Source organism: Ambystoma mexicanum, chromosome 1p (genome assembly GCF_040938575.1).
Source record: "Ambystoma mexicanum isolate Mex_15411 chromosome 1p, UKY_AmexF1_1, whole genome shotgun sequence".
Taxonomy (NCBI): domain Eukaryota; kingdom Metazoa; phylum Chordata; class Amphibia; order Caudata; family Ambystomatidae; genus Ambystoma; species Ambystoma mexicanum.
In genome coordinates, this window is record NC_090921.1 from 1,023,142,417 (window position 1) to 1,023,161,953 (window position 19,537).

At 44.2% G+C, this 19,537-nt stretch overlaps 1 protein-coding gene across 1 annotated transcript in view; it reads left to right on the top strand.

Annotated features, from left to right (window-relative positions):
- The window catches only part of NRN1L (neuritin 1 like), a 455,945-nt gene that overhangs the window by 336,101 nt on the left and 100,307 nt on the right, over positions 1-19,537 (top strand). Inside the window, exon 2 of the mRNA XM_069603860.1 lies at positions 19,308-19,482. Coding sequence (XP_069459961.1) covers positions 19,308-19,482 — 175 coding nt within the window. The remainder of the gene's footprint in view (positions 1-19,307; positions 19,483-19,537) is intronic.

Sequence of the window (19,537 nt, forward strand, 5' to 3'; positions counted from 1 at the left end):
TTACATTTTTGTACATATAGATTCATGTAGATGCATTTGGGCACATGTAGATGCTGCCATTTTTGCCTGGCATATCTGCACATAACTATGTTGTTATTTTTGCTTGCATTTGCACTTTACTTCATCTGTTATTTGTGTCAGATTACCGTTTCTTGCATTTTTGCACATGTAGATATCACCACCTTGGTCTTGCATATTTGCACATCATCATGCTGCTATTATTGCTTGTACTTGCACTTTATTCCATCTGTCATTGGTGTCAGAATGCCATATTACTGTCTAGGTATGATTCACATATCTGAGATGTTTTTATCCTAACATGGATCCGGGATATGGCGGATTTATGTTTTAATTTACTGTTGGGTTTTCTTAGTTTTCCAATTGTATGTGGAATACTCCACTCATTCAACTGTATGCATATTATGATCTTTTTTTTAATAACTGTAAATCATATTGGTGGAACTGTGGAACTGTGGGCTTGCCTAGCATGGAATGTCCGGTTCTGACCATATATGCCTGGACCTCTTGTTACGACTATTTAATGCACTATACACCGCTTTGTCATCTGGCTCACATTGTTGGCCACTTGTGTCTTGCAATTCTATCATGGCTGCAACCTATTCTACCTCCCCAGGTACCTAACCAGTTCCACTGAAATAGCAAAAGGACTACATTTGTCAACTATTAATGTGCTTCGGTCCTTTGTTTCTTCACGTGACCAAGCGCTCAGTTGAGCATGAAACGCGTTGTGTGCGGGTCGTGCATACGGGCGTCCTGCCTCTGTTGTTGCTGCTGCCTTCCTGGCCGTGTTTTTTACCTATGTTTTTTTATATTATACATTACATCTTTGACCAATACTTTGTTGTGAGCTGTGCTAATTTTACTGATATTGGTTTTCCATCTGGCCCGCGGAGAGTGCGGTTCCCTTTTTCCTCTTTGTTTTCCTAACATACTAATTTAAATACACATATATACACTTTGAATTTAAAATAAAAACACTTACATTGCCTCCATGCACTCCGACACGTGGACATGCTGTCTGACCGGAGAGAACTCTTCTCCTATCAGTCAGATGTTCACACTGAGCAACGTGAACACACTGATTAACAGGAGAGGAGTCCTCTCCTGTCATTCAGCATGTCCACGTTGTCAGCTAAACAACGGGAGGCAGCAGAGCTCACTTCTGAGCCCTCCTGTCTCCCATTATTTTGCTGTTTTGTTGCGGAGCCAAACGGCTTCGCAACAAACAGCAAAATAATTTCAGGGGCAGAGAGGAGACAGCACATTCCCCCGTGTTAATAAAGGACACGGGAGACTGTGCTGCCTTCTACTTAGGAGAGGGGGCCACGAGGCCCCCCGCAAGTGCGAGGCCTGGGGCAGTTTGCCCCCCCTGCACTCCCCTCATGACGGCCCTGCCTGTGAAGACAGTTGGTCAGATGCAGCTGCTAGCCAGAGCTTAGCTTTGTGTTTGAATAAGGTAATAGAAGGCAAGGTTCTAATGGTGAGTGGCAATGTGTTCCAGAGTTTGGCAGTCAGAACTGGGAAGCTAGCACCTCCGGCTGTCTGAAGCTTGTATCTGGGGATCGCGAGGCAATGGGTCTTTATTCTTCAGTGTACGAAGCATGCACTCTGCACCATGTTGAGTTCCTAGAGCTTGTCTGCCACACAGCCAGTTACTATAGGCATGTTTTATTTTATTTTGACAAGGAAAGTACTCACATTCGTTTTTAATGTTTTAATCTGTGTTTTTTCCTATTGGCTATCTCTGGATCAAAAGAATGCAAATGCTTCTTGAATGGTTTCCTAATGCGAAAGTGCGATGACAAGCTGTAACAAATAAGGTCTTCCAAAAAGGTCTCATACTTCTCACCCCGAAATGTGTTATACTGCCAATCACTAGAAGTGGATTTTAGACACGCTGAAGCAATTTCATTGCCCATCTGAACCGAGCCAGATTTCCAACAGATTCTGTTTCTGGCAGGAATAACTCTTACAACAGAAGTAACACATTCATGATCACCATAGCCACACCTCTTTTTTGATAAAATTTGTTTTATTATTTTCCATAGCAAAAAACAAAAACATGAAACAAAAGAGGGGTATAAGACCCCTTACAAACATAACTTACATTGCTTGATATAATAGCTTTGAGCAGTTAACCAAAAATAAAGTTTCTGGGCATTTTGCGGACGTCCAACATGACAATCAACCACGGCAGTATCCAACATCTCCACCTGCACCTTGAAATCCCTTACTCACCACCACCCTCCTCCCATTTGCTGCAAACCTTCCTAAACTTTGTCGGACACCCCCTTGCATTGTACATACGCTTTTCAAAGTTCATACACATGTCCATCTCGTCACCCCTGCTGGCCATCCGAGGGCATTCTGGTGATCCCCACTGTACGACAATGACTTTCTCAATTACTCCCAGGGCAACAGCCAGAAAGACTTTTTCATGCTTAATGAACCCTTCCTCTCCCCAAACCCAAGTAATGCCCTTTTTGGGTCTCTGGGGACCTCCAGATTCATTACCCTTGACAGGCTAAGTAAACATTTACCCCACAATAAATTAATCTTCAGACATTCCCATAGGGTGTGAAAGAACGTGCATACTGGATCCCCTCGCATCTTAAGCAACAATCGTTTTCTGCAGGCCCCCATACAAATAATTTAATAGAGGAGTAATAAACCTGATGCAGAATCTTATATTGTATGAGGCAGAGCCTGGAGGATAAACCTATCTCCTGAGGTAACATCAGTATCTCCACCCACTCCCCTGGCTCCTTGGGACCTAGGTCCCCCTTCCATTGTCCCCTGAGGTGAGACAGTTCCTGAGCAACGAAAGCCACCGAAAGCCAAAATTACTTGATACAACGTAGACGTGACTTTCATCTCAATCCGCCTTGCAAATAAATTCACTTCCAATGGGGAGCTCTGTGGAATTTCAATCAAAACGGGGCACTGGGCTTGCATTGCACGTGATAGCTGCATATATCTAAAGCTTTCCCCCCACCTAGGGCAAATAGTTCCTGTAAGGATTCAAAGGGGAGAAGGCAGCACCCCTGTATCACGTCCGACAGATGCATAATTCCATTACCCTCGCAGTGCCTGAAGTGGCCCATCTTGAGGAGTTCTTGGAAATGAGACTTGCCCCATAGCGGTTGACTCAGTGTCGGCCTCCTCTTCTAGCCAATATGCCTGTGTGGCTCAATCCATACCTGCTGCACATGTTTTGTCATAAGCAGGAGTACCGCCCTGCCCACCCCCGTTTCCTATACAGAACCTGCACTGGGGTCCCCCGCCATCCATCTCTTCTCGGATGCAACGTGAGATAACTCAGGGTCCCCATGCAGCCAGTCATTCACGACTCCTAACTGCGCCACCCAGTAGTACTGTCGCAGACACGGCAGGCCAATCTCCCCCTCCTAGACCGACCGCTGATGAGTTTTCAAGGTAATACTGGATTTGTTTGCCCTCCGTAGCAGTTCCCTGAAAACCCCATTCATCCCTTCAAACACCTTCCCAGAGACCTGGAGTGGGGTGTTCTGTAGTACGTAAAGGAACTTGGGCAAAGTTATCATTTTGAAAAGGGCATTTTGCCCATCAGGCTCAGAGGAAGGAACTGCCTGTGCACCACATCAGACTTGAATCTATCAACTATTGGGCATAAGTTAAGGTTGAGAAACCTTGAGAGATGTTCGCCCAGTTGGATTCCCAGGCAATGGAAGCCTATCATGGATATCTGGTACGGGCAATCCTGCGAGAGCACTGCGTATCTACCTTGTATGGGGGAGAGAACCGACTTCTACCAGCTAAGCTGAAGGCCACTCGTTCCCTGATAGTCACTTAATATCTTTGTCACCTCGGGACAAGTTGCTCATATATATCAGAAGGTCATCCGTGTATAGAGAAATCCTCTCCTCAAATCCCCAGGGCCATCTGAAGCCCACCCCACTCTGTGCTCATCCTAAGCATCATTGCCAGTGGTTCCACTGCAAGGGTGAAGAGCAGAGGAGAGAGGGCACAGCCCTGCCTCGTGCCCCGCCACTGGGGAAAAACCCTCGAGCAGACCCCATTGACCCAGCCCTGTGGGTGATTGTAAAACTTTATGGATTACTTCTTTGACATAACTTCTAGGCTATCATCCAGCTATCCAGCAGAAAGCAGAAAGCAAATATCATACGAATGAACCCAACAGGGGAGTGACTGCGGGCTTTGCCTTTGAGCTCCCATGTGGTTGCATCTTTTCTCGCGTTTATTGCTGGATTTTCCCTTTTGAACTCTCCTTTAGGAAAACTGCCGAAAGGACACGTTGGCCTCGGTGGCGTGATTGTCTGATTTGCTTCACTGGGGCCGTCTCAGGGGAACTGCCGAAATGCGCTTTGCTGTATTGTTTTACATATAGAACTGTGCTCTTGCCTATGGGATAATTCTAACTGGATTTCAATCCCTTTTTCACTGTGAACCATTGGGGAACTGTGACACTATATATCGTTGGACTTTATAACGAAAGGAACTGGAATCCCTCAGGTTTGTGGGATTTCCAGGACCTTATGAACATTAGATACTCACATATGGTAATTAAATGTTATTCTTTCCCTTTTTTTCTGAAATTGTATATTTTATGAACTCTAGTAATTTTGTAAATTTCTAGATATTTTACAGAAAATGATTTTTACCTTTTGTATTTGTAAATTGAACATTCTATGAATTTTAGGAAATTATGATTTAGCAATTTTACACTGTAAATGAATTCCCCTTGTTTATCTGGAAAACATGAATGCATGAATTAGTGATAATTTACTGACATCTCTTCCCTGGTAGGAGGTTGCCTCAAGCCCGCTTTGTGAGTTTTGAGCTTTTTTATATTGAAATTGAATCCTGCCCTGTATATTTGGAAAATATAAATGCTTTAACTAGTGATATCTTACTGAGATCTTTCTTCACCCGGTTGAAGGATCCCACCTGCCTCCATTTGTTAGTTGGTGCCTTGTTGGGTCGCCCCTTCTCCCCTCCCTCTCGTGGATCATTCTTATCCAGAAATGCTGTGAAAGGGATTTAGGAGTCAATTGAATATCGATGATAAAATTGACAGGAAAAAAGACATTGCAGTTAATGATGTAATTGAAGGGGAAAAAGATCTACCAACTAATGACACTATCATTGCTTTCTACCCGGCCATTAATTCTATACAAGCTGTCGAAATGGCAGCTGTGAAACTTTGAGCCGATAATCAGGCTCTCGATAACTCTGGCCACTTCAGCAAGAGGATGGTATAACTTTCGCCCAAATCTATAATGTTGAGCCAAAGGAAACCACTGTGTATGCCCCATCCCTTTACCTTGAGGTGGCGGCCGTCGATCTTGGGCCTTTGGCCTCCGCCGAGGTTGCTGGCCCCATTAACAACAGCAGTGCACCTAGAGTGGAGATGGATACCTCCACTGACCGTCAAAAAGATTGATTGGTGGCTGTGCTTACCCATAACTTGGGAGAATATGCCTCTAATTGGGTGAGCCTGCTTTTAGATGAGGAGAATTGTAACGTCCCAAGCTTTTCCAACTTGAAAGTGGTACAAAAAACTCTGACGGGTAAGACCATAAATAAAAAATTGAAACAGCTTACACTTCTTAATGGTTCCTCTGTGGGATAGATTAGTGGCTGTATTGTCCCATGTGAGAAGGCTTTTGCAACCCTGAAAGCATCTTCTGTGTGGAAAAAACGAAACTTCAAGAAAGCTCCTCCTTTCGCTTCCATTGCAGGACAGAACATCATGAACTATTTTTGGAAAGAAACCTGTACAAGCACCAAAATTAAATCTATTATTCCTGTAAGGGGGACAGCTAGACTTGACCATTCCTTGATGATTGATGTAGCAAGGAAGTTGGGTGAAGATGAAATTTGTGATAATGAACTTCATGATCTCAGCATCATAGAGTTTGCCGACCTTGCTGTGGAGGAAAATAGAAACAATACATTTGACTCTCTCTCCCATAGTGTGGTACAGCAGACATGTGATGCTTCACATGTAGGATCCCCACAGAGTTGACAAATTTCATTGATGAACACACCAAAAAACAGAACTGGCTTCTAGAAAGGGGTCTTTTCTGGAAGCCAGTGAAGAGTACCTAGAAGACGCCCCTGTTCATCACACTTTAAGGGAAGCAGATGACAGAATCCACCTAACGCAGCTCACCGTATCAGCCCTAAATATGGTTCTTAGCTCTTTTGTGAACCTCTATGTTAATATCTGGGCCAAAGTCAGAACACATTGTGAACTTTTTGGCAGAAATATATAACAGATTGGAGGGAATCGAAAAAAGCTGTGGGTTGGCTTTGCCACAAAGGTTGCCTATGGGGACTGAGCATATTGCTATGGATGCTCCAACGCAAGTTGATAAAAGATCTGAAGGGCCAGATAAGCCTGGTGCGCCAGTAGCAACTAACCAGGCAGTGGGCGCCACAGTTCCTGAAGTGAGTGGTTTGGAGGCCACACTTACTGAGGACGGTGGATGTATTGCTGGAACTGAGATTAGGTTGAGTGTCCCGTCTAGTAAACCTGCTTGTGAGCTAGGTGCCTCTGAGGTTGAATCGAATATTATAGATTTAACTATAGATGACATCCACAAGAGATGCGAGGCATCCAGTATTAATGGCAAAGGTACCAGGCCAAGAAATCGAAAAATGTTAAAAACATGAAAAAACAGAACATCACAACACGTAAATATTTTCTAAATTTAACTATACCGGAAATGAGGGTAAAGGTTTACTGAAAGAGATGACACTGGTTCAAGAGGAAAGTGCTGAGGATAGACTACTGGTCCAAGAGGAAATTGTGGAGGAGGGAATTCCTGAGTTGAGAAACGGGGCCTTCGCTAATGGGGAACTACATAAAAAGAGTGTAGATAAGGGGATACTATCCTTAAGGGTGGAAACTGGCATTCAGACTGATCCTCTGATAAATACATGGGTGATACCCGATGATACGAAGAGGACTGGCTGTGGAACCAACTTAGAGGATACAGCATTAGTTGGGAATTCTGTCCTAGCCGACCATGGAATCCCCCTGGGTGGGGAGACAAGAATAATTATAAACAAAACTATAAACAGTTCTCAATCATTTAGGCATGTTGCTGCTGTAGTAGAGAAGGAACCAGTTAGGACTGTTGTTGCTCTGTTAGAGAATGACACTACATTGAATAACAGTGAAAAAGCTAAGCAAGTGTTTCAGACACTGCTACCTCTTAGCATGCCCCATTCGGAGGCTAACTCGTTAATAGATGAGACCAAGGCTTCTCTACAGTTCCCAGAATAGGTTAGTTTTCTAGGGGATATGTACGTGCCAAAGGTTATACAGAACCCTGGGACCTATGATTGCCATAAAGACCCCTACAGGAAACCTCAGGGCCTGGGATCGGTGGGCTCCCATAATTGCCTGAGGGTGGCCAAGGGAAGAGAGGGGGAAATGTCCTCTATACATGGTAGTAATAGCGGCACTTTGGGGTTCGAATATGGCAGTCTACTTTAATTGGGGAAATGTCCTCAAAATCTTTGTGGAAATCCCAAATCTAAGACTCCTATCTTGCTGTGATCTGGATAGGATTCAATTCCTAGAACGTGATCGATTGGAGATATGTAACATCTATTTTAGCTCCCAGTTTGTTATGAATTTAGTTATGGGTGTATCCAATACGTTAGGACAATTAGGAATTGAGGTTAAAATATTGGCGGTTGAGCAAGAACCCCATGATGGGAGTAATACCTCTTACTGTGATGGGAATTTGAAGGTTGTGTTCCATCCTGATAGACATAGTTCATGGCAAGGGAGGCAGCAGCTCAGAGGCTCTAATGAACAGAATTAAGACTGGGCTCAAATTACACCGGCTCTTTGGAGAAGATAGCCCTACGATAATACCGCTTTTAAAAGGTTGACAGAGGAGGACATATACCTGAAGCTGTTGTCATGGAACACTACATCTGTTATCGAATCCTGAAACCATTGCCATGCTGAAAGAAAGTAATTGTATTATTTTACAAGAGGGCCTCATTATTGCTATCAAGGGGACCTTAGGTTTTTTGTCTAGGACAGTGCCTAACCTACCTTGGGGATTCTTGCCATTATAGACTCCTCCTCAGTGGGAAGACTCGATATTATCATGATTAACATCTGCTGGCAAAGGGGAATTGCTGAATTAGGTGAATTCCTGGAAATAATAACAAACTTGATCCAGAAATGGCAAGGTGCAGTCCCAATGGTAGAGTCATATTGGCAGGTGCTCTTAATTCAGATTGCCGTTTGTCTTATGCTGAGTTTTATACTGATTTGGGTGAGAATCTGCCAGGCGCGGAGCTAATGGAGGGCACAAGCTATATTGGGGGAAAATGTGAAACCTCTCGCTTGAATCCTTGGGCTTGGTCTGTCTGAATGGAGAAATGGATGTTGCAAATCCTACCATTCCAACTTGCCACCGATGAGATAGTTCCTCGACCATAGATTATATATTTGTGGATGTACTCTCTTCAAAGCCTAATAAAGGTGTTTTAGATCTTTTCCAATCCGTGGAATGACAATAGTATCCTTAGGGTGGACTTCAATATATTTGTTAATAAGACACTGAAAGGGGACTTAGCCAACCTGAGAACATTGGGACAGGCTAAAGGGATTGGGCAGACTTCCAGAAATGTAGGGACCCTTAATAAGGAATTAACTAATGTTATGAGCACCGAATCCTTGGAATGGAAACTTCATGTTTTCACTCCCTCGTAATTTGAAACTTTATTGGGCGACCTGTTCGATAAGGCTACCCCTAAACTGAGGCTAATGTGCCGCTAGCCATAAACACAGATATATTTTTGATCAGCAGCTAGCCTTTGAGAAAGCCTCCATGCATCGAAATTTGAGATCTATTCGTGGCTCTTGCTGGGACCAACCACAAAACTGTTTTTGAATGAAATCAGTAAAACAAAAGTATACACATTATTGTAGATCTAGAAAGGCAGCAATGCTGCAAAATGACGCTGAAATGATGTTGCATACTCTAGTGAAAAGAGATTTAAGAGCATTTTGGGCACTGATCAACAACCAAGACTTTGCGGTAATTGTTAGCCAATTGAACATGGTCTCTGAAGCTCAATGGGTAGATTTATTTCTGATCTCTATGCGGACCCCCTTGGGGGTTCGATAGAGAACCTTCTAAACCCCATCAGTGTCGAAGATTGGCTGCCTATCATCGAATATGAGGAGGTGTTGAGGCTTATTGAAAAAGTGAAATCTTCCCAGGCGGCAAGTCCGAATGGCCTGACCAATAACACTTTCAAGGGCCACCCTATTGCCTGGGCGCAGATCCTCTCCTTGCTATTTAATAATATTATAAAAAGTGATGCAATCCCAAACTTGGTAAACCGCTTACGTAGTCCCTATCTATAAACGCGGTGAGAGACATCAGGCTAGAAACTATAGACCCATTGCATTATCGATGCTGATTGTAAAATATTTGCATCTACTCTGCTATTACATTTGAATGAGTGGATGTCCAGCTCACATCGATTAAACAAATTCCATATGGTGTTCAGAGTAGGTCACTCCACGAATCTGAATGGATTGGTAATGAGGGCTCTTCTGGAAAATGTACGGGGAAATTATGGTGGAGTAATGTATGTTGCGTCAATCGATCTGTCGACAGCCTTTGATCGTATTATTTGGAACCACCTGTGGGTTAAATTGGCAAAATGGAGGTTGCCTGGAGGCCTTTTGAGGCTTGTTATGGCTTTTTACCATAACGCAGGAATCTGTGTTAAGCTTAACCTGGTGAGGAACTTGTCTCCCCGGGTTGAACCCAAGTAGGTCTAAGACAGGGGTACTCCATTGACGCTTGCCTTTTTAATTTATATGTTTCCGACATATGAGAGTATTTGGCAGAATTGGGCCTGGTAACCCCAAAATTGGGAGAACTGCATATCCCCTGGTTGGCATATGCGGATGACTTCCTGCTGCTCGACTGTACCCAAGTGGGCTTCCAACATCTTATTAATACATTTGCAGGATTTGCGTCTGAAAATGTATTCATTGTTAATCCTCGGAAGACCCGCATCTTGGTGTTGTCGAGGGGCCGGAGAAGAAAAAGGCAGGGTTGGAGCATACAGGGTGTGCCTATAGAGAGTACCCCGAATGTCCTCTATTTGGGATTCCATTTAACGGTCCAACCTTCGAGATGTGGACTCCGCTCTTTCCTGAAGCAGGAGGCCCTACCCCTAACTAACCAGATGATGAAACTAAATAAAAAATGTGGCTGCTTTTCTATTAAACTGTTTTCATGAGGGTAATGTTCTGCCAAAATTGATATATGGGATGGAGCTGCATTATTGTGAGCTAGAGAAATTCTGGGAAACACTGCAGGGAAGGCTGTGGAGACGAACTCTGAAGTTACCCAAACATATTCCAATGGCTGCCATCAGATACAAATTAGGAATAACCTTGCTGCAGGCCCAGGTGTGAAGGAGACTGTTATACCTTTTAGTCCCTTTGTTCAGATTAGGAAATTATCCCAGTAAGTATACGGCTAACATTCAGGATATATGGGATCAATCTTTGCGTGATCTTGATTCGGATAGAGAGACACTGATAACAGACCCTGATAAGGTGAAACGTTTGTTGTATGAGAAGGATTTGATCATAACCATAGACCTACAGTGGGAGCATAAGAATCATGTGGTTATTTCACCCCTCCTCCTGCAATTCCCAATCTATTACTATCAGACAATTCTTCTAAAATCACGCTGGAACATTGTGCCAACCCGTGAGGTGTTATTTAGAAGGAAAATGATAGGTTCAGAAAACTCCCTTTGCCGATTTTGTGAGAAGGTAGGGGAAATTGAAACCATGAAGCACTGATTACTCTCATGTTGGGTTTTACGTGGAAAAAGATCTGTCCATATGGCCAAGTTTACAAAATGGGGAGTTAGGGGTGATGACAACTAAATATGGTCCCGGTGCGTTAATATCCAGAACACCTCAGAGGGCTTGGTAATAGCATTGTTTATTAAATCTCTGAATCTGTATAATGACCGGGATACAGTATAGTGGGTTCTCCCTCAACTGGCCTTAAACTGGGATACACAGGCATAATGCAGTTGCTGCTTATCATGTAACCCATCTGGGACATATTTAGAGAATCTTTTTGCTTTGCATTTTGGACTAATTAGGAGGAATTTATTGTTTTTTTGTTCTTTTTATTAATATAGATCTTAATGTGTAGATTGACTTTTAAATTGTTGTAATGTGTCTATGTTGTTAAAATGTTGTACTCTACCTAGGTGGTAAATCCCCTATAATGAGGCTACCTAAAATGAGCTGAGTTTACCTGATTTTATTATTCAGATTTTCTCTCGTTTTTGAAATTGAATATATTTATGAATTTTTGGTACCTAATGTTACAATAAGGCTCTATGAACTGTAGTCCATATGAAATTATATATCTTGTAAGAAAATTGTAAAACAATGTAACCTTTATGTGTCCTTTATGAGTAATCCCTTTTAGTAATATGTAAAGCTCTGTAATATGGTTCTTTCTCAGATGTATTCTAATAATATTAATACTGTAAAGGTTTTTTTTTAAACCGCACACAATAAATAAAAACATTTAAAAAGACAGCACCTCCGCCACCAGTGACGTATAAAGTAGTCACACTTAGCTCATTAAGTTCCTCCCAAATGTCATGCTTTCCATGGTTCCCCACAGCGAGTCCCAGGGAACCGAATCAAATGCTTTTTCAAAGTCCACTGACAATAGTGCAAGCAGAACTGGGAATGTATTCGTAGCCACCCCTCTTGAACGAGAATGCCGCTGACAGGTAGCAATGATCACTGAACTTGTTTGAAATAACATGGAGGTAATTGCAGTTCAAGAAGAGGCCTTTACTCACAAAGATATAATCCAGTGTTGAAACACCACTGGACAAGGTAAATTTGCTAACAATGTCACCTTCAACAGACCCATTCAACATTGAAAGTCCAATTTCCTCCAAGTTCTTCAACCAAAGATGGCCATAGTGCATCTTACCATGGGTGACCAAAGAAAGTGCAGTCGTAAAATGACTGGCAATACAACGGGCATTCAAATCCCCCACTAGGAGGACCATGGTCCATGGTGTTCTTATAGAGTCATTTAATAATTGCAAAATGTGTGGATGTTAGTACCAGGGTTACTAAGCCACCAAATGGGCGACCAACAGAACCTTTTTGTCAGGCTGGAAACTAATAGTGTAACCAACAAATGCAGATAAATTAGCGCTCTATAAATAAATCAATCAATCAATCAACCAACCAAGTTTCCTGTAGTTTCCTGTAGTGCGATGATGGAGTGATCCTTTAACAATAACCCAACTGATGGATTAGTCAACAAGTTATTATAGCCCCTTGTATTCCTATTCAGTCGGCCTTGATCTGCACAAGTACTGCACCATTCGTGCTAGTACTCACAGCAACCATAACACGGTACGCACAACAGCACTAGTACTCTGGTATTAACATTGGCATAGTCAGTAGCGAGCTTAGCGGGTTGAGTGCTCGCTGCAGCGATCTATTTGTGATCTGCAGGTCACAGGATTGTATCCTGGCAAGGCCAACTCAGCCTTTCATTGTTTCGAGGTCGATAAACGAGTACCAACTTCGGTTGGGATGATACATCTATGTAAATATGTTCTATGGACAGCGCTTAGGCGTCCGCGTTATATAAATAAAAAGCACATTCTTTTTCATTTGTATGTGGATCAATTTGGGCTTCGCAAGGAATGCAGGGCAAAATAATGAGAGGTGGTGGGGCATGGGAAGACTGGCCTCGCTGCCCCTCATTATTGCACTAGTGGTGAGACATGCTGACTGACAGGCGAGGATTTCTCTCCCGTCAGTCAGGGTATTCACGTTCTGGAGAGGGGAGCCATCCAGTCCTCCATGGCTGCACAAAGACAAGTTAAGTGTTTTTTAATGTAATGGGTATTATGTAGGCATGTATTGATTTGTGCACATGTATGTATGTTGTTATGGTTGTTTTTATGAATGTGCTCATGCAAGGAGTTGTATGAAAGCCTGCGTGAAAGTGTTGTTTTTTTGTGTTTTAGTCCCCAGACCTAAATTTAGCAACACTGCTCACCAGGGCCCCTAAATGTAGGGGAGGTGATGCTGGGCACATGGCATTCTTTTTTTGCTTTACTCTTGATGCACAGTCCCTTGATGCATCAAGGGTAAAGCAAACATGATAAGTGAGGTGTTATCCTGTGGATTGACTGGCATACATTCAATTTAGCCCAGTCTAGCCATGTAATAACATTTCTGTTTGCTTTACCCTTGAGGTGGAGTTAGTGTGCTTCAATGGTAAAGCAAACATGACAATTGTTGTCACTGGCCTACATTCAATGTGGACCAGTCTAGCCAGCTGATAACAGTTCTCATGTTTGCTTCAGCCTGGATGCACAGCAACTGTGCATCAAGGGTGAAGCACACATAACATTTATTTCCCCTGAAATTTTTCCATACTATTTATTTTACAATTTGTGATGGTGGGGAACTAAAAGTTCATATGTTTCATTTATGATCGTCTGCAATCCTCAAATTGGAATATTATGCATAAGATTAAATTAATGTAATACTTTTATCCACAATTCTATTTTCCATGTGCTTAAAAATTGTATTTCAGGACCAGCCAGGCACCTTGGGTGTGCTTCAGCCATGGCCATTCCCACTTATCGGTCTTCTCCACGCCTCCTGCAGAGGTGACACACCAACGGTGAAGTCTATCCCGCAGGGAGATGGCACGCCCATTTTGGTACCTTAGCAATGCAGCGAGCACTCTGACTGGCCATTGGTCGATTGCTGCACACTTGCCTCTCTGGTCCTAGCCTCTGGTGAGATGGAAGCTGACATATGTATCAACCTAAACTTCTTCTTCTAGGAGTCTCTTATCCTTTTAGTAATATTAGCCGTTTTGGTTCTTGAACTTAGGGGCCAGGAGGTCTAGTATGGTGACACAATCCAGTGGTCTTCAAACTGTGACGATAGCACCCCAAAGTGGGGCCCAAAGGATGTTGAGGGGGATGTGAGGCTCTTTAAAAAAGGATTACGGTGGCTGTTTTTAATAGAAAATATCAGCAGTTCTAGCTTGTGGAGGGTTTTGGAAATAATATTTTTACTCAAGTGGGTGCTCAGTATGAAAGAGTTTGAATACCATTGTTCTACACAGATAGTTCAATGCAATTTTTGCACCAGAGGATAGGGCAAGTTAAAAAATCGAGAGCAATGAGACTCAAGCCTTCTGAGTGACCTTAGAGCAGCGGTATTCAAACTGTGGGGCGCGATCCCGCAAGGGGTCACGGCCGCATCCCTGGGGGACCGTGAGAGGCCAGCATGAAATCAACAAAAAAAAAACTTTTTTTTTTTTAGATTGGAAGAAATGGCAGGGGCAGCTCACATGGTCGGGCAGAAGCATGAAACTGTCTCAGACACCAATAAAAAAGTGGCCCGCAGTTGTAAATGGATATTCATTCCTTCCTTTAGTCACAGACTGTTTCAATAGTACCCAAGGGGGTGCCTTGTGTTAAAAAAGTAAATTGTGATATTTAAAGAATATTTATTCAGCAACAATGGTGAAAATTACTAACTGCTCAATGGTCAAAATCTAATTGCATTGTGAAGTAACTCATCAAAATTGACCACATTGGGCAGAAAGGTGGCCCATTTTAAAAGGACCACACTAGCATTTTGCATTTTTGATACAAGCATTGCCCTATTTCCCTATAGGCCAGTCCGAGCCTGGCGGCTCATCCATAATGGCGAGGGGGCGCCCACCCAGTGGCCCCCTCACCCATTATGGAGGAGCTAAGTAGCCAGCCCAGTAAAACAATTAGCCCTCCCTCCGAGTGCTCCTGGGCTGGCTGTACTGTTAAAGGGAAAAACTATTTCCCTTTGATAGTTCTGTTCAGTGCACCAGCCGCACATTCTCACTGAGCTATGCAAGGCTGGGGCGTTTTGCTTTGCCAGCATTGCATAGCTCATTGGAAATGCTGGCTGGGGCACTGCATGTCTGTATGTGCGAGGCAGAGCTTCTGCGCCTCCTCGCACATACGGACAGAGCAGCCTGGAGCAGAGCGTTTCAGCACCCACGCGCAGGCCTCTGCAGAATGTACGTTTATATTCATTTTTAAAAATTTAAACATGTTTATGGATGCGTGTATGCTTGTGTTATGAGTGAGTGTAGGGTGATGGATGCTTGTGTGAATGATAGTGATTGCTGTATGAATGTGTGTGTGTGTGTGTGTTAGTTTGTTTTGGTCCATTGAGCTGATTCTGGCAAGTGGTGGATAGAGGGGGAAGGAAGGTTGTACAACAAAGGTATTTTAGAAATGCTTAAATGCCTTTGTTGCACAATCACCCTACCCACCTGCCAAAATCAGCGCTACTTCTGAGGCGCTGTGGAGCCCAGGAAACAGGGATGGTATTTTTATACTGGATTTCTATCATAGCTGTCCAGTCAAAAATACTATGCTTTCCCCCTTGGCACCCCAATGCCTTGCATACACACATAATCATCGTAATTGTGGTAGGCCCAGTGGGGCCCAGGGGACAGGGATGGTATTTTTTTTACTGGACATCTGTTATAGATGGCCAGTAAAAAATGTCATGCCTGCCCCCTGCAAACTGTTTGGCTATTCGCCCATTTCTTTTTTTTATAGTATGCTCTACAATGCAACATTGTAACCCATTATTTTAAAAAAGAAATCAAAGGGATTAGCCCCCCCCCCGATCCCCTCTTGACTGGTTCAGGCTCCCTAACTGCGCTCGGTCGCTTAGGCATTTTTGGGGGAAATAGTTATGCCCCCCACTTCAAAAATTCACCAGCCGCCACTGGCCCTCAGACTGTGTTTGGAACGGGATGGGGGGAGCCGAGGGACTGTGATGGGAGCAGAATGGGTGGGAAGCATTGGATAGTGGTGGGAGCAATGTAGGGAAAGCCCATGGTGTGTGATGGCTTGGGGAGAGCCCAGGGACTGGGTAGGAGTAGGATGAGGGAGCCCAGCGATTGTGATGGGAGCAGGTGGGGGAGCCTAGGGCTATACTGGGAGTAGGGTGCGGTGACAGCACACAATAGTGGTGACAGCCTGGGAGGATAGCTCAGCAGCAACCTGCTTGCCTTGGAATTGATGCCCGGGTCCGTGCTTAGAAACCTCTGGGTATTAAGCATGTTATAAATACATATCATATTATACACACCTGCATTTGGCATTTTTTGGGGGTCGTAGCCTGCCCAAATTTTGCTCCAGGGGGGCAATGGCCAAAAATGTTTGAAGACCACTGCCTTAGAGGAAGCGACATGCTAGCCCACTATGACACACATACATTGTTTACATACATCCATGTGAGCCTAAGGTGTGACAGTTTCTTCCCCCAGTCCTGTAATGACCGCTGTTGCCTACGGCCATAGACTTGCAGGAACTGACGCACGTTAACGGTGATGAATGTCTGTGAAGCGTGTTCGACTACCTAGGCAGGAACTTCCGAAATTAGCACTTTGCAGATGCCAGCCTCAAGGTTTATCCTCATTAGTCCAAGATTGGTAGCGCCTCTTTCAGTTCTTTCCCTAAATGCTTGATTTCATCAGCAGATAAAGTTACTTCATGGAAGTTTCTCTGTAGTCTACATCGTTCGACCACTCATAGGTGAGAGTGGTCTCTTATGTGGCGATGTGAGTAGCGTCAGTCTTGGAGGACCACGCTTTGAAGATGGAGCACTCACTGGCTCCAAATAGTGGAAACACTGACATTGTTTTGTAGTTTCGTTTTCACAAAAAAGCAGACAGGAGGCCCTCGGTAACTGTTGACAACATTTTTGAGCTAATGTGCATGCTGTAGTGGAAGGTTCCAGAGTAATGCAGCACCCTTCCTCAGGCAGTTCTCGTTCAACTGAAGCAGGCGGCCAGATGCACAATGGAGCTCATGTTCCATTGGGGTGTAACATAAATAAAAGCCGCAAAAGCCTTGCTTTAGGCTTTTTACAATTTTCGTGCAAATCACACCCTGTTTTCATGCATTTGTATGGCAGAGAGGAGGGGCGGACCGTAAGTTACAATTCTGCTGCCCCCTTCATCTCTGCCATACAAACACATCAACATTTGCGCCACCATGGGCCTCATTACGAGTGCGGCGGTAAGGGGTTAAAGGCATCGGTAAGGATGCTGGTGCGGTTAACCCCCTACTGCCGCATTCCGAGGTCCCTTAGCGCGTCCCACTAAGGCCGGCTGGTTTTACCAGCTGCTCTTAGCGCGAGCCGCTAAGGAACCAGGGAGCTAATAACGGGCCCGCTATTTGAGGGCCCGTTATTAGCTCCTTCCCCATTCCCATTCCGCCCTATGGGAGCTCGAAAGGGAATGGAGATTGGTTTTCAGAATGTAGACTTACCAGGTCCTCCAAGGTTGGAATGACACGGTAAATCCCCATTCCGACAACCCGTACACGAGTTTGGAAGCATCCATGGTGCTAATAGCACCATGGCTACCTCCAAACTCGTAACGACCCCCCAAGTATTTTCATGCTGGCGCAAATGCTTGGGATTCCTATTGAAAAAGCCAAAGGGCTCCATAGGAATCCATTGTAAACGCTGCCTGCCATGCGTACACAGCAGGCAGCGTTTGCTTCATTTGCACGCCACCCTATTACCTTCCCCTTTTGCACGGCACCATGCAAATGAAGAAAATTCAGCGTGGGGGGAACTATTCTCGCAAAAGTGCAAACGTAGCTGGTTCCCACCGCCGTATTACAGGGACTTGGAATGTGTATACATTTCATTTTATAGTTTGCTAAAGGGAAGCTTAACGGTAGAAGCAACTTTAATCAATACAGTCTGGAGGAAGAGACGCTCATTTCTATATTTCTTTTTCAATGCGTCTTTAGAGCATTTTCCTTCTGCGGCAAATGAGAGCAGTTCAAACTGTCAATCTGCACAGATTTGAATTTCAAATGACATTCTCCTGTTTATGTTTTAGCTGTAACCTAGATAGGTTGTATTTTGCGATAAAGTGTTACATGAATCTTGAGAACAAAGGAGATCGGGGCTATTCAATGTAACCTGGCTGTCTGGAATTCGCCTAGCCATGTCTTTAATAACTCATAATAGTGTTAGGTGACAAAAGACACCTCAGGGTGTTGTGTGATTTATTGTTTTTTTCTTATTGCAAGACGGGGAAATGTCTCCACGAAGGACTGTGTTCATATGGAAAAAGGAGTGCATGGGGCGGGGTGGGGGCCACTGACCTGGTGATGACCCCATTGGAACCCAGTATACTAGCTCCCTCAGTCACAGGCACCAGAGTTTTGGGGAGCCTTTTAAGTGTCACAATAGGCCAGTTGGCCACTGTCAATGGCTGACTAGTGACAGGTGTGTGTTTGGTACTTGCCTCCTACTGGAAGTCATTGTTTAGTCCAGGCCCATGACTGTTACATCATTATGCATTCATCCCCCAGCCTTCTTCAGGTTTCACTGTTGGGAAGCCAGGGCAGGATTGCTGAGGGCCTACAAGACCAAGACATTAAGAGAGAGAAAACGTCAGCTCGCGAGTCCGCTGCTCCCTCCAGTAACCACACATGCAGTGTATTGCGCCATGCTTCAAGCTAATGCCACATTTAGTGGTTCCTGCCCGACAGTTAATGGATTTGGGCTGGGTGGGATAGCTTTTGGCCAGTGAGGGTGAGACTTTCCATCTATTCTTCTTAGTCATGTGTATTGTACCTTTATTCATGAAGCTACTCTCCTGATCCAAGGAGAATCTAGTTTTGAGTAGACACTAACTTGCTTTTATTGACAATTCTGGACAGCCACAAAAACTCCTTGGCATCGAAAATGGATCACCACATCCAGTTTCGAAAGTAGGAAAACAATACATTAGTGCCTGCGGTGAAGGTTAGTTAGACACTGTTGGTGGAATGGTGGCACAGGGGACCCCCCCAAAGAGGCAAGGGGGCGGCAATGGCGCACAGAGCACAATCAAAATAAAAAAATCTATGTAATCCTAATAACATAACTACAGGTGTGCAACCTTTTGGCTTGAGTCCTTGATGTCTCTATCCTCCTCTCCAATTGGTGGCTTTCAAGGAAGCCAATGGCAACTTCCATTATTATTAAGCCAAAACCACCGAGTGACGCATCAAATTCTAGAGTCAAACAACTACATTCGGTTCCAACCTTGAGAAGGGCCGATTTCTTCGATTCTTGTAAATGATGTTATAAGTGACTGAGAGAGCCCCTTTTCCTCTGTGTGTTTCAGTGCTAACCTACGGTCCTGTGGGGGCTGCCAGCCGAAGGTGTGACACCATCTACAAGGGCTTCGCCGAGTGCCTGATCAGCCTGGGGGACAGCATAGCCGCGAACGTACAGACTCTGAGGGATGCCGAGGAGAAGACGATGAAGGAGGAGGCGCAGGAGCTGGACACCATATGCAAGTGAGTGGGGAACTCCACGCCGGAGTCTGGGTCCGTGTGGTGCCGGTGAGAGACG